The 15064-nt window shown below is 43.1% G+C and overlaps 1 protein-coding gene across 1 annotated transcript in view; it reads left to right on the forward strand.

Moving 5' to 3' along the window:
* Window positions 1–4296: 4296 nt before the first annotated feature.
* The window catches only part of LOC117772672 (rho guanine nucleotide exchange factor 17-like), a 61371-nt gene continuing 50603 nt past the window's right edge, over window positions 4297–15064 (forward strand). Inside the window, exon 1 of the mRNA XM_034603999.1 lies at window positions 4297–9618. Coding sequence (XP_034459890.1) covers window positions 4297–9618 — 5322 coding nt within the window. The remainder of the gene's footprint in view (window positions 9619–15064) is intronic.

The raw sequence follows: 15064 nt of genomic DNA on the forward strand, positions 1-15064 counted from the left end.
CAACTAATTTAATTTTGGGGATAAAATCCACGGTGTCACTGAGCCATGTAAAATGCTCAGAGTGACTGTCAATGTTTAAGACTGCATGTTGGACATGAGGTACCTGTGTGTGGACATTAAGTGGCACTGAGGAGAAACTTGCCTCATGTTTAAAAATGAAATATGTCGAATGAGAATTTTACATTTATATGAAGGTTCCACTGTTCCTTTCTTTTATAAATGACATGTTTCAACATTATCCAAGCTTTATTGCATGTAATGCATTATTCACCACTAGATGGCGTGTGCACTTCACTACTGTATCACCACTGCACTGAAAAGTAAGATTTCTTTATTTACATATAATCCAGTAAAGACCGTGTGTTATTTACAGCAGTTTGGGGCAAAGTGACGTCATCAAGACTGTTTAGTAAATTTATCAAACTCATGACACAAAATATATTCCGTCAATGCATTTGCCTTTTTTCATCCATGTATTGTTGAGTAAACAGAGCAAATCCTTTTAAAATGTGTGTGCCAACAGAGGTGTTTATACACTAATACATAAAAAATCCTTATATAATTCTCAAAGGGATAAAACATTCGATTTATCCACACTGGCAGCATCTAAATTAAGGTACAAGCTGCCGTTTTTCCACTTCCTGTCAGCATGTGAATTAGGATTTCTGTTCCAAGACATCAGCTCTGTGGATGGATGTCAGGTCTTATACAGATGATAGAGTAGAGTAGTAATAATAGGGAATAGAGAGATTTATATAAAGAATGTATGTTGCTTTAAAGTAGACCTCTAGTGTGCATGTGGTATGTTTAGCACTTATACCGTTTCTACAACCAGATTCATTACAGTCCAAATCTGTTAACATGATGGAAGACTTTAAACTTTAAACTTTCCCCATTTTTTTCTTATGTTCTAAGTAACTGAGTTACTGAGTTTATAATTTGATCTGTAGTTCATGAAATGAACATAAATGTAATGTAAATGAATGTTTCTTCTAACTGCATTTTGCTGTAGCTTCTTGTTAATTTAATTCAATTTTGTTTTACTAGCGCTTATTTTTCCTCTTACTATTGGATGTCGTCTTTCAGACATGGGATTTAGTGGAATATTTTTCGAATGCTTCTCTCGATCGCTGAATCCTTTGTCTCTGGACTGTTGTTAAAACCCAGACAAGCACCTTTTCACTCTTTGGTAAAGATTTCTATTTTCTTTGTGCAGATTCTCCATTATTTTAGAAACAGTCAATCTGTGGTTCATGAAGAGATCTCAGCACTGCAGAAGTCTTATTCCCATAAAGATGAGTAAACCTTGAACAAATTAAAAAAGATTTTGCACTATATGTATATTGTGGTATTTAGCTACTACATTTACTATCAAGATAAATTAAATCTGTTATAAAATGTACCTCAGGTGGGTAGTTTATGGCTGAATGTGTTCATATAAGTAATTCAGTGTCTCTTTATGAGTTACATCTCGCTCTTCCAACCACTAGATCGTGTCATGTGGACGTCTCAGATTTTACAATTTGAATATAAAATGGAATTAGAATATACTTAAATAAATAACTTACTACCTTAACAGTTCAAGTTATCAAGTTCGAGTTGTACATGTACATAGGGAAGCTAGAGTTGTGTTTGAGTTTTGCACCCATGCATTAAGAAGTGTTGCGTAAGTTGGTTTAATGTGAACATGTAATTTCAGATGCAGTGAACATTTTGACCACAACACAAGGTTGTGTGTTTAAATATGTTGATGTGTGTTTATCTGTACAGCGTAAATATTCACTAATGCGCTGATAGACTGCACCATTTAGTTTTTCTCTATGGGGTCAAATATTTGTGAACTGCATTGTGTGTGTGTGTGTGTGTGTGTATTTGTGTCCGTTTAGATGTATCCAGATGTCTGTACTGTGTCAAAATATTTGTGTCAGTCAGTATTATTTCGAAATTTCTTATTTTTGTAAAATACTTAAAGAACATGAATAGATTTTTATTTTTGTTACATAGAGATGATTTTGTTGATGATAAACTAACATTTATCTTTTCTAATAATTGAGTTTTTTAGTTGAGTTGCTGTAAAATGTTCTCCTTGTTGTCACGATGTAAAACTAATTGAAAACAGCCATTAAAAAGTCATGCAAACATAAATGCCTTTTCTTTATTCAGTAATTATTATAATTATGATGAGTAGATTCTTGTTGCTGAATTGGCGAACAACATTTGCAGCAGAGTGGATTTGAAGACCCTCAAAAAGACCCTTATTAACTTTCTTGAATCCTATTTTTCATTATTAACTTCTTGCTGTTTATATTAAATTTCTATACATTTCAATAATAATTATATTTATACATTAAATGAAGATGGCCTGTGCTCTTTCCTGAACTACACCTCTAACCTTGGAGCCACTTGACAGCGAGTTTTCCGTCTTAAATGTTAATTACCAGCAACAAGGAGGTTATGTTTTCACTCATGTCTGTTTTTTATTTATTAGCAGGATCACGCCAAAACTACTAAAACCAATTTCTTCCTAACTTGATGAAGGGACAGGGCCTGAGAGAAACTTGAACAATTTTGGCGTGGATGCAAATTAAGGGGAATTCTGGGAATCTGGCAATTATTTTTTTAACAAATGAATAATTTAGGTTCATCTTTTCTTTTACATTTCTAATATAAGAAGTGAAGAGCCGTGCTTTGGGTTGTTCGGCGGTATGTTGCCTCTCTACTCTCACCAGTAAACATGACGATGTCTATTACAGTCTTCAAAGTTATTTATTTAGGAAAATCCACATCAGCATGTCTGAGCTTTGAATTTTCTCGAATGATTAAAAACAACTGAATCCTACTTCAATGATACAGAAGTGATACTGTGGGTTCGTTGCATTATTCAGCCGGTGGGGGGCGCTGCTGCCTCAGTGAAAGTATCGCAGAATTCCCCCTCAGAACAAAAGGAGCTGCTGCTGCATGGGAAGCACCACAGAGGGGTTATTGTGCACGAGGGAAAACTTTCTTTCTTTGACCCCCTCAACCCCCACCCCCTGAATGCTGACACACACTAATGCACCAACATCTTCTTAAAACACTGATATAGAGCTACTGATGAATATCACAAGTACAAAATAAAGTGTGATATGTGCATTATTCGCTTGCTTCCTCTTTGTCTTCATCTGCAAGTAGAGATACTGCAAATTCTTTTGTTTTTATTGTGGTATGTTTTAGGTCACACACACACACAAACACACGCAATGTAATTCATAAAGCACCTTTCATACAAAGGGGGAGATTCAAGGTGATGTACAGGAACAACACGGAGACAAAACTAAAAGAAAACTATTAAAAATCTGAAAGCACAGTTTCAAAGGTATTTCAGGTCAAATTAAATATTAAAAAGAGCACAATAAAAGAGATAAATCTGTATGGACATTCAAAGATAAGTTGAAAGAGGAAAATAAAACTACTGTTTACACTTCCCTGCTTTCTTGCACCTAAGGTGTTTTTATATGAATCCTTCCTATGTGACAGTTAACTGGATTTCTGAATTTTAACTATTGTGCTACTTTTAAAAAGTTTTAAAACTAAGAATTTCATGCCAGTTAATGAAATGTCTGCCTTGTCATCAAGTGCATGAATCTTGAATGTGTATTTTGTGTGTGTGTGTGTGTGTGTTCTCACAAGGGAAAGGCCCAGAACTACACAAAGTTTGTCTCCCAAAAAAGAGAAAAAGTGTTTTCCTCTCAATCCCCTCAGGGGCTATGATGACAGCCCCTATACCCCTATAGTCCCGCCCACCCACTTCTATCTCAGGCATTAACATGGACCAACAAAAAAAAAAAACACACAACACAACTCACGGAAATCATGAGAAAATGCAGAAACCCATGAACTTGTGTGTTTTGGGGGCAGCAGCAGTGAGAGAGGCTCCGGGCCCGACGTGCAGCCGAGCCGGAGCCCTGCGGTGGGCTGTGGGAGAACAAGCAGGGGGGGTGATAACAATGGAGAAGTTGTGTTTGTGAACAGGTTGAGAAAGTTTGGGCCCAAAGAGGAAGAAAAGAAAAAACTTTCCCTCCTTTGCACGGATGTGGTTTCGGGAGTCGACAACATGTAAGTGTTGATAACACAGGAGAACTCACCTACTTTCTGTGGGAGCCTCGTTTCACTGGATTCCAAGTGTTTTTATTTCTCTGAACTTGTTGTTGTGTTTTCACTCGGAGGGAAATGGACCTGGACTCTGAACAGTGATTGATACTGGGATACCAGAGGGGTTAACATGTAAACGTGTGTGAAAGTGACGAGACCTGAACAATGGCAGGAAGACAGCGGAAGAATGAGGCTGTGTACCGCAGCGTCTCTTTTAAAAAGTTGGGGTCCAGGAGCAGCGGCGAGGAGCAGCCACACAGACCCGGGGCTTTGGAGGCAGCTGGCGGCGCCCTCCCCCCGGAGCAGCCTCTGTCGAGAAACGTTTCCAAGATCTCTGCCACCACCACCACCGCCGCCGCCGCCGCCACCACCGCCGGCCTCCCGACCGCAGACCCGAAGAGCGGCTCCTCCACTCCTCTCTCCTCCATTTCTCCATCCATCCGCCAGCTCACCGAGAGGTTCAGCAGCAGCAGCAGAGCTAGTTCCGTCGGAGGCTCCGCCAGGACGCGCACAGCTCCGCCGGGAGACGGTGTAGTAGTGAGGCGGGGGACCAGCACTCTTCCCCGGACCAGCGGCTCCAGGAGAGACGGGTCTGTGTGTCGTAAATCTTTTCACGAGGACATTAGTGGTGGATATTTCGCGGACATTGATACTACTTCTACTACAACAACTTCTACTGCTGCTGCAGAGTCTCTCACAGACAATAAGGTGCAAAAGGTTCACTCTGGCACCGACTCTGTGTCTGGATCAGACTCAGAGAAGCGGATTTTCACACGTGTATCAACCGACAGCAGCAGCAGCCCTGGTAAGAGAGACTACTCCCAGATCAATGCATGTGCCTCTGAACCCAGAAAGTCTTTGATTACTGATGAAGAGGAGGATGTCACTAGCAGAGGGCTTCCTCCACCTTGTAAATCTCACAGAACTTACCCCTCCACCCACCACGGTGACTTTATTCCCCTGCACGCAGACAAGTGGCCCAGTGTCACCAAAATCAGACAACTTTTTGATGAGAGACAAAGCAAAGCGGACGATGGTGAGAATTTAAAGGCAGCTTGCAGGGGCCAAGTACCAGAGCTCAGCCCCACAGAGAGTGCTCCTCTCGCTGATAGAAGTGACAAGCTCTCACCCTGCAGCTCTGTTAATGACGGTAGGAGTTTGTCTTTGCATAACAAATGTGTAGTTGGAGCACAAAGCAGAGAAGGTAGTACTGCTGAGGAGAACTATTGTTGCGGTATGGACTTTAATTGCAAAGCTGACCAACAGCAGTACTCAAATGATGAGGAGCCTGGCATAGAGACGCAAAGTTCCCACCACAACAAAGTTTCTGGCAGAAATACTTCACAAAGCAGTAGCAGTCGCAGTTGCGCTGGGGGTAGTCATTACCGTAGGATTAACCCATCTCCATTCAGATCTCATAGTCCCAGCACTGAGACAGAGGCAGTCCGTAAGACCCCCGGGACACCAGGGTTGACATCTGACCCCAACCCTGACCTTCAACCCCCTGCTACTTCGTCTTGGAGTAGATCGTTGAGTTTAGACACCTCCTGCTGCTCCAACTCTCTTCAGCAGCCGACAGTGAGGGAGAGAAGGGATAGACAGGGGGTCGGGCTGCCCAGGGATAGTTTACATTCCTCACATAGCTCCTCTATAGCACCAGCCCCCACCTCCTCCTCCCCCTCCTCTGCTCCAGCTCCAGATAAAGCCATTACCTCCTCTTCTACTGTATCTATCTCTGCTGAACTGAGAGCCCCAGCAAGAGTTGCCTCTTCCGTCAGCTCCCGCTGGAGGTTTAGTTCTGGAGACGAAGAGGAGGAACACAACAGGAGAAGAAGAGGAGGTGGAGCAGGTGGTTGGAGTGGTCCCTCTGGCCTTGCTCCATCCCTCTCCTTCAGAGGAGGAGACAGGGGTTCCACAGAGCGAGGAGGCAGCTATTTATCCCGCAATAAAAATGGCTGGTTGGGTGCAAAGGGCATTGGCAGGTCCTCAGGCAGTGAGGAGGACAGCCCTGGTTCTTTAGGCCCCCACGTTCGAGAGGCAGTGCGCCGGCGCTCGCTGAGAAAGAAGAAGAAAGTCACTGGAGCTGCTTTAGCAACAGGCCGTGATGATTACGAAGATCATGATGGCGAATCAGAGGACAGTGACAGTGACATGGCCTTGACAATGGAGCAGTTAGAGAGGCAGCGCCAGCAAAACACAGGAGGAGAATTTCCAGTAACTTTATCTCGGAGCCACTCAACAAGAGAGCCCAGTGGTCATAGTAACAGAGCCAGGGTGCAGCAATGGGAGCGCATCTCCTCACCCATGACATCCTCTGTATCACGAGTGTCAAAGGTCAATATCCCCCCATTTGTGTCCAGTCCTGGTGGTTCACGTTGCAGCAGCCGGTATTCCAGCACTGAAACGTTGAAGGAGGAGGGCAATGCCAACCGTGAAGCAAATGTGATTTTAAATGCGGGTGAGGTTGGAAGCAGCAGTAGCAGGACTGCATCCTTGTCCATGCTGAGTAAAACTTACCATGGGAATTTTACCATGTTTCGCTCCCCAAGCTTTGGCCATGGGGATAACTTTTCCCATACGCCACTGCGATTGCGACCCAAAATTCTGCCCACAGTGACCCCCTCGCCTATTGTACTTGCTAGAGAAGGTGTGGTGCCTACAGTGGTTAGGGGGGGTGAGCAGAAGGCATTAAAGAGGACAACAAGTGGAGATGGGGTAGATGATGATAATAAAAACCAAATATCCTTGTCCAACCCTGACATCACCTCAGAAACTATGACTCTCCTGAGTTTTCTAAAATCTGACCTGTCAGAGCTCAAGGTCCGCAAACCAAGTGGAGGGGATAGATCTGGTGTTGTGGAGGGGTCAGTATACAGGATGGGCTCAAGGACACAAGGAGGGACCCTTTTACCTTCTGGCCGCCGCCCATCACTGAAAGACCTGACCGCCACCCTAAGACGTGCAAAATCTTTCACCTATTCAGACAAACCAACCACAGCTGAAAAGTGTTACTTGAGAGGTGGTACTGCGAAGAGGAGTTCCTCTGAGCAGCAGCTTGACTTGGATGGAGAGAAAGATGGAGGGACGGTTTCCGTGTCAGACAGAGAAGTAGAAAGTGATGGGGGGGATTTCAGGGGTGGGAGAGGACAAAGAATGAGAGATTATGGATTTGATGATGATAATGAGGAAGTCATGCCAACTCCATTGCAGGAGAGGTATGTGCAAGAAGCTAGGCAAGTCATCCGAGACATCTGCCAGATGAGTACTAGGGAAGAAGAAGAGGATGATGTAGATGTAAGGAGAACTGATGAAGATTTGAAGGATGAATGTTTCCAGGTCACAAAAACAAATGAGGCGAAGGTAAAAACAGGCGAGAGTGTTCAGGATGAGGCAAGGGCAGATCAAGAGGCTGAGTTTAAGAACACAAAAGACAGGGATAAACATGGGAGGGAGAGAGAGAACAGGGAGAGGGAGAGGACTGAGAGGGATGGACAAAATGTGCAGTTAGAAAAACTAAACAGCAGGGGCACAGAGTACGGGGAGGAAATTAAGAGACAGAGCAGAGAGACAGAGAGAGCCTTACTAAAGGGCGACTCGGAGGAAAGCATGTTCTACAACCGCTCTTTGGATGAACTCTCAGGCCATGAGTCTAGTTTAACAGATGAAGGGATTGTGACAGAGCCAGAGGTGTGCCCTGGTGACTCCTCCGAGAGGTCATTCCTGGGGTCAGCAGGGGTTAATTTGGGGTCTCGGATACCTAGGGATGTACTAGGGCAACCTGTCACTGTATGGAAGCAGTCGGCTCTCCATGAGGTGGAATGCTTTAAGCAGGAGCGGGAAGAAATGACAGAGAACAGGGTGAGTTGTACAAATCTTGTGAATGAAGTCGGTGCACCTCCCTCCTTGCCTCTTTTTGCCCGTATGGCTGAGAGTGACTGCATTATCATGGACATGAGCTCTACTGCTGGTATCAACACTGTCAACGCTACCAGTGAGGAGATTAACACCACTAATGTAGCGTTGCAGGGGTCAGCTACTACCGTAGGAGGAGGACATGAAGCCCCTGCGACCCCAAGTGCTGTTCGTCGAAGGCGCAAGTTCTCCCCTTCTGGTAATAACAACACAGGGTCTGATTCCAGTAATGGGAGTAATGCTGAGTCAACAACAGGAGCTGTTGGAAATGGGGATACCACAGTCTACCGCTCTCTAAGTGACCCCATGCCTCAGCGATGCTGTTCTGTGGCAGAAGAAGGGAATAACACATTTTCCTCTGTAGACAGCAACCTGTTAGGATCCCTGTCGGTCAAAGGAGGAGGAGGGGTATCTGAGGACTCTGCTGTGGCCACCTTGTCAGAATACAAGGGTAGTGTGGCAAGTGACTTGTCAGTTTACAGCGATGGCGGGCTCCGGGATGATGGCGTTCATGATTACAGTGGGGTGATAAGGAGCATTGTATCTGAACCAGGTGCAATGGACAGACTGATGACAGATGACCATGGCAATGGCAAAGCTCCCAAGAAGAAGTCATTCAGTGATCCCAGTCGCCGCAGTGATGCCCCTTTACTCACCCATAATGACCCTCAATGTAAAGGTCAGTCCGGCAGAACTCAGCCAATCAGTGAGCTGGATCAACCTGGCCAGATCCCACCTTCCAGCAGTGAGCCGATCCTGAGTGAGCAGAGAGGGGAACTGTGGGAGCCAGAAGCGCAACCTGAACAGACATTGCTAACAGAGCCGCATCACCACACAAACAGCACTAATCAAGTCAAGAAGGCTCGATCTCAGTCAGAGTGCCTTCCCCACACTGATAACCATGGCGATGAAGATAATGATGTCATAGACCAAGGTGGAGAGGAGAAAGAAGAAGAGTTGAGCAAGTTTAACTTTGACCTCCAGCTCGCTGAAGTTTTGCCACCGAGAATGATTCGCCGGCCCTCCAGAAAGCGTCCAAACCGGCTGGCTCACTTTTTCCCTCATGAGGACCCCTTTGAGCCCCCAGAACAGGGCTCAGAGGGGCAGGAGTATCAGAGTGACCAAACTGACCTCACCCCTCCTCTCCCCCCTCCCTTACTGCAATCCAAACCAAAAACCAGACCCAAGCATGTCCGCCATGCCAGCGAACCGTCAACCTTTATCCCCATCTCCCCACCTCCACAACTCCAGCCACTGAAGGAAGTGGACTGCCTCACTCTCCAACCCACTGCAGAGGCTCCAATGTTAAGTAAACCTCCAGGAGATGAGGCCCCCTCTCTGGAAGCTGTGACTCAGAAGTATATTCTTGAACTAAGCACTTCTGAGAGAGACACTGAGGGCCCAGGGCCTCTTCCAGTGCCTCTTCCAGTGCCCAGAGATGGAGCTGAAGATGTGTCGGCTTCAGAGGGGCCCAGCGAGACCAGCACAAGTGGAATTACAGAAGCTAGGACTAAGAAGAAGGGCACAGAGGAGGCCGCATCCATGCCGACTGCACAGAGGTCCAAGCCCAGAGTGGTGAGTTCAGATTTTTTTCTGTCCTTTTACCTTATCAGTGTGGTGTGTTCAATGCTATGTTGTTGCATGGTGTCTTTAGAGTTCTGATAATTCACCACCAAATTAATTATCTGTTCTTTTGATGTTATTGATGGCTTCGACAGAAAACTATTCCACACAAATCGAATGTTGTTGAATTCAAAGAACTAATGCTTCTGTCAAATTTAAATGTTTGTATTTGAGTGAGAAAGAAAGGGGGCCAAGTGTTCTCTGTTTTTTAAATTTCTTTGTATTTATTAAAATAGTGAAAGTGGATTTTTAGAAGACAGTATCATATTAGAAGATACCGAAAGTTGATGTGCTTTGGAGTTGTCTTAAAACATTCCTTGATGTTGTCATGCACATTTGACACTGGATTTGCTCTTATGGTTTCCAACACCAATTCATGTCTGTGTCTGTGCTCCTCTGAAGTGCTGCGAATCAGGACTCATGCTTAGTTTCAGAGTGCATTTGGGAGCAGTACTACAATACAGAAGCCATTAAAGGCTGACCAGTGTTAAACAAACATCAGAGGATGTTATAAGTTGGATTAAACAAATCTCAGACAAAGGGCATTAAGGAGAAGACTAGGCCCGCTGCATGTATGTCTGTTTTCATTTATTTGTTTCTTTCAATATCAATTGTCTCCGGCCAGGATTAAAGAGAGGGGTTATAATAAACAGTTCATCCAAACAGTGCATGTGTGTTTTGGGTGTGTGTGTGCGTGCGTGTGTGATTCTATATTTGCTCAAACATTGGGAGGCCTTTACTGGTTGTTATATAACAGTAGAAAAGTTAACTGATATGGCTGTGATCAACAATCAATATCATGATAAGTATAACAGTTAGAATAAGAATTATCATGATCAAACTAAACTTGTGTAAAACACTCAATATAGATAAAGGCCCACGCTGTAGTTTCTGAGGTTTGTTCTTTGACTTGTGTAATGATATTGCAGGGCAGCGGGAATTTAATGTGTCTGTCCACATGAGTCTCAAGGGGCTCACAAAGGGCTGCCGGGCACAGACATGAAAAAGGTCCCCCATCACCCCACCTACATAAGAGTAATACCCTCAGACTGAAAGACACAAAATCTTGTATCTCTTTGAGGTTGTTTTACATCTCTTTGTGGTACTTTTGCGTATCTCTGTGTTTTTTTTTTTTTTTTCTCCATTTGGTCATCTTGTGTTTCTGGTATATTTTGCCGATGATGACCGAGGGTCTCCTCTGGCCTGATATGCTCATTCTGTAATCCAACCCCGTCGCTATTCAGGCCCTATACTCAAAGTTCCCCTCTGTGGACTTTGTCATACATTGCCAGACGATACCTATCCTTAAGATCACCCCTCGTGCACACACACAGACTCTACTGGAGACCCGAAGTTAATATAGCATAACATCCAGGACTGTGGTTTCATTATAAAATGTCAGTGACCATTTTACAGCCCTGGAATCCCTCCGTTCAGGTATGGAGGACATATGGTGCATATGTATTTCCTTTTTAACCCCTGTTGCTCCTTGAGTCTGACCTGCTCTCACTAAGCTGCTATGTTGCCCCTTGATATACATTTTTATACCCATTGGTATTCCTTAGCTGTCGATTGTTTTACTCCCTTGCTCCTTACTTGTTTCTGTGGGGACAGCAGCAGTAGCTGGTGAATGACCCCGCCAGGCAGGAAATGAGTTTAGGGAAATAGGAAGTTGTTGTGGTTACTGAAGTGTTTGATGATGTCCAGCAGTACCGGCTGGCGTGTGTGTCCGTGCACTCCATTGTGTTGGGTGTGTGTAAATTTGTGTCCCGTCTGCATGTGTGTGTATTATAAACTGGTTTCCTCTTTTTGTGTGTGTGTGTGCATATTATTGGTCTGGAATATATCAGTGCCTTGTTGAAACATTTGGACCCCAGAGTTTTGCCAACATGCTGTATTTAGAGCAGCAGCGTGTGCGTGTGCGTGTGTGTGAGAGAGAGAGTTGGACTGAATGTAATAACAATTGTGCGAAGCTGAAATGGAGCAAAGACCAGTTGTAGAAAGTAATGAAGGGATAAAAGAAGAAAGAAGGTGAGAGAAAAGGAACGTTTCCTTTTTTGGAGACTGGAGTTTGGCCTATTTTACCCACAATGCACTTCCTATTTTCTGACATTAAAACCTCTCATTGATTCTTTATTTCCCATTTATCATTTTTTCTCATCTGCTTCTTGTCTCCCTTGCTTGTCCAGATGTTTCATCAGTCACAGTCTGTAATTTGCATTTCTACCACATACATTCACCCCATCTCCATTTGTCTGTCTTATACTATTTCCCCAGCATTCCTCTTAATGTTACCGTATTCTTCTTTTAATCTGTCTCTCTCTCTGTGTCTCTGGAACATTGCAGTGAAGTGAGGTCATAACGTTTGTTTTGGTGTAAGGCAGACTGCCAAGTCAAATGTCAGGTAGAGAGAGAGGAGAGAAAGACAGAAACCAAAAAAGAGGAGAGTTGGAAGGAAGCACTCTTTGGCTGAAAAAAGGCACAGGGATGAAAATAGAACTGAGAGAGAACTGAAGAATGAAACCGTGATGGAGGGAGGTGGAGTGAGGGAATAATGCGTAACGGGAGAACCACTTTCTACTTATATGTACAATCAATATCTCAATACATACCTTCATATGTTGGGACTTAGTATTCAGAACCATAAGGCACAAAATCCTGTAAATGCATGTATGTTTTATTTGATTTTATTAGCCTTTGTATAATGGTGTGTATACCCGACCCAAGCCTATCGACGGGTCGCGTTCAAACGAATTTTTATATTGAAATGATATTGAAATAAATGAAAGGTCCTGCACGTACTTGTAATCTGAGAAAACAACTGTCTCGATTAGTTGCTGCGGACATCACATGTTTTTGTTTACGGCACTCAACACTGGCTTCTTATCCTCAAAAGCTCTTAAATCTCATTGTCTCTCCAAGTTGACATCTTTGTCTGCGTCTTCTACTAGTATTCCTCTTCTTTTTTAACTGCTATTTGTCCAGTTACGCATCCCTTTGTGCGTTAAAAACACATCTACTTGCTCACTGTGAATTTCCTGAAAAATCTCCTTGCTGTAATCTCAGATGGGCTCACTGGGACATTCTACTAGAGGACTGGCAAGAGAAGTTCTGACTCAGACATTTGCATTCTCACATACAGCCCCGTTGGGTAATTTCAGGAAAATGTGCTGAGTTCAGTGCATGTCTGAAAGCAGCTTACATTTACCCAAATGTTGAGGTCCTCTTGCTGGAACAGATTTGCTGGATTAAAAAAAAATATTAGCATGAATTTAAATGTGAAAAATCTGGTGTAAGACATGTACTATGTGAGAAACTGTAGTAACATGGAGCAACAGTAATTGACAATTCAGTGTTATCACCCCAAACGGATCATAAAACAAGTAGAAGAAATGATCACTTGATTTTTTTCAACTTTTCCCGCAGCATCTCCTGAAGGAGTGTTCACCAGCTCAGTTTGTCCTGTCAGTGCAAACACTTCTCAGATATAGAACAGCTCCTCCTTCACAGCATCAGCTCAACAGACAGGTTAAAACAAATAGTGCTGTAACTTATTACTAACTGCTGTTAGTACTGTTTGTTGAAAAAAGTCCAACCAGATACACACATTGTTTTTTCCTCTGTGCGATGACTGATAATCCCTCATGAATGAGTGTGTGTCTGCGTGTAAATGAGCTTCCCCTCACTGTTTAAGTATTTTTCACTTAAGCAGGCAGCAGGAATGCTGCCTGTCTTTCCTTCTGCTCTTGTTGCATAACAGTCACAGTCTTCAACTTCCCAAAAGAGCTGACGACTCCCAGGGACTCATGTGTGTCATGCATTAATGGCTTCATTTTAATATAGCATCATTTTAATTCTCTACTCGTATCAAAAGCAAATTTCTTTAAGCATTTAATTTCAAAGAGTATAAATGTTTTTTTTCTCTAAAACCCCAATATTTTATGCAAAAAAACTCTCAAATACATCAGTGTTTCATTCTGTCTTATACAGACAACCACTTAATACTTTTGCTTAAGTAATACTGTCTAAAATTAGCAACAGTCCTACCTAAATGTGGCTATATGATGAAAGTAAATTTAATAAAACCAAGAATCTGTTCAGTCATTCACTGCCAATCTTTAGTGCTGGCAGTCAGTGGTGCAGACATAGTTTAGTCTGAATTCAAAAGAATACTCAGACATTAATGTGGTTGTATGTACTTCCTGCATGATTTGAACAAAGGGCAGCTGTACTCTTCCTTCTATCTTAAAAGGTGATTCAGAGACATATGAAATAATTTGTCTTTATTGATCCTGTTGATGGAGCCAGTGCAGGTTTATGGAAAGGATGTTTTTGCAGGAGTGCTAATGGTAGAGAGGGAGAAAGAAAGTCAGATAGAAAAAAGACACAAAAAGTTTGTGCTCTCCTCTAAATGGATTAGGTCTAAAAGTCCAGTGTTTACAGCTTCCAGATTTGTCACCAACTTTGTTTTATCAGGCCACCCACATGGAATCAAATACTTTCCCTCTGTCCAGTCTTTCTCTTTTACTTCCCTTTTACAAGCCCCACTCCTCCCCACATGGAGCCATACTGTGGAGGAAATGTAAAGCTAGAGATGTGGAGATATTGCATCAGTTGACTGGATTGCTGTTACTGTATAGGTTTCACTTTTAAGTGACTGTGGTATTCTTTGTCCTAAAAGCAACTTTTGTCTAAAGGTGTGACTGAGAAACGTTTAAACACATTGTAGGGAGGAAATGGTTCTCCATCAAGTGACTGATTGTGGTCTGGCCATATGGGCAATGTGCTGGAATGTTTCTGCACATAAAGATTATTGCAGCAGATTTTTTTGGCCATAAGTCGCAGTCATTGCGTGAGCTGGTTGTTTTCTTACTTGATTAAACGTCATCTATGGTAAAATACTCTGGTTTTATGTACCTGGGTGGGCTTGTACTGGAAAAACTGACTATTTTTCTTTGATCGTTGCATTTACTTGAGGCCTGTACAGTCTGATCGAGCTGTTATTCTAAACAAATTTAAGAAAAAAGAAATGCCCCAGAAATTGTGAGCGTCCAAAAGAACCATCAGAATTCCTGCAACATCAAACTCTTTTCTTTAGCTGCTTTCAGAAAAAAACATGGCGACCTCCTAGAAAGGACCTGCTCCTGATTTAAATATAAAGTATTTAAATGTAAAGAGCCCGTTCTAGGGTAAAGAAAACAACAAGTTTTTCAATTTAGATGAAACAGACTAGTGAAAACCTCACTTGGATTATTATATTCAATTTCTGCCAATAGATCCCTTCCACCCAAATCTTACACACTGAACCTTTAAGCGAAGGAAGGAGCTTATGCAATAAGCAACTTGCCCCTTTGACTCATCACACACAGGATATAGTGTGGGTGGGTGCAGGGGGTTG

This window comes from Hippoglossus hippoglossus, chromosome 13 (genome assembly GCF_009819705.1).
Source record: "Hippoglossus hippoglossus isolate fHipHip1 chromosome 13, fHipHip1.pri, whole genome shotgun sequence".
NCBI lineage: Eukaryota > Metazoa > Chordata > Actinopteri > Pleuronectiformes > Pleuronectidae > Hippoglossus > Hippoglossus hippoglossus.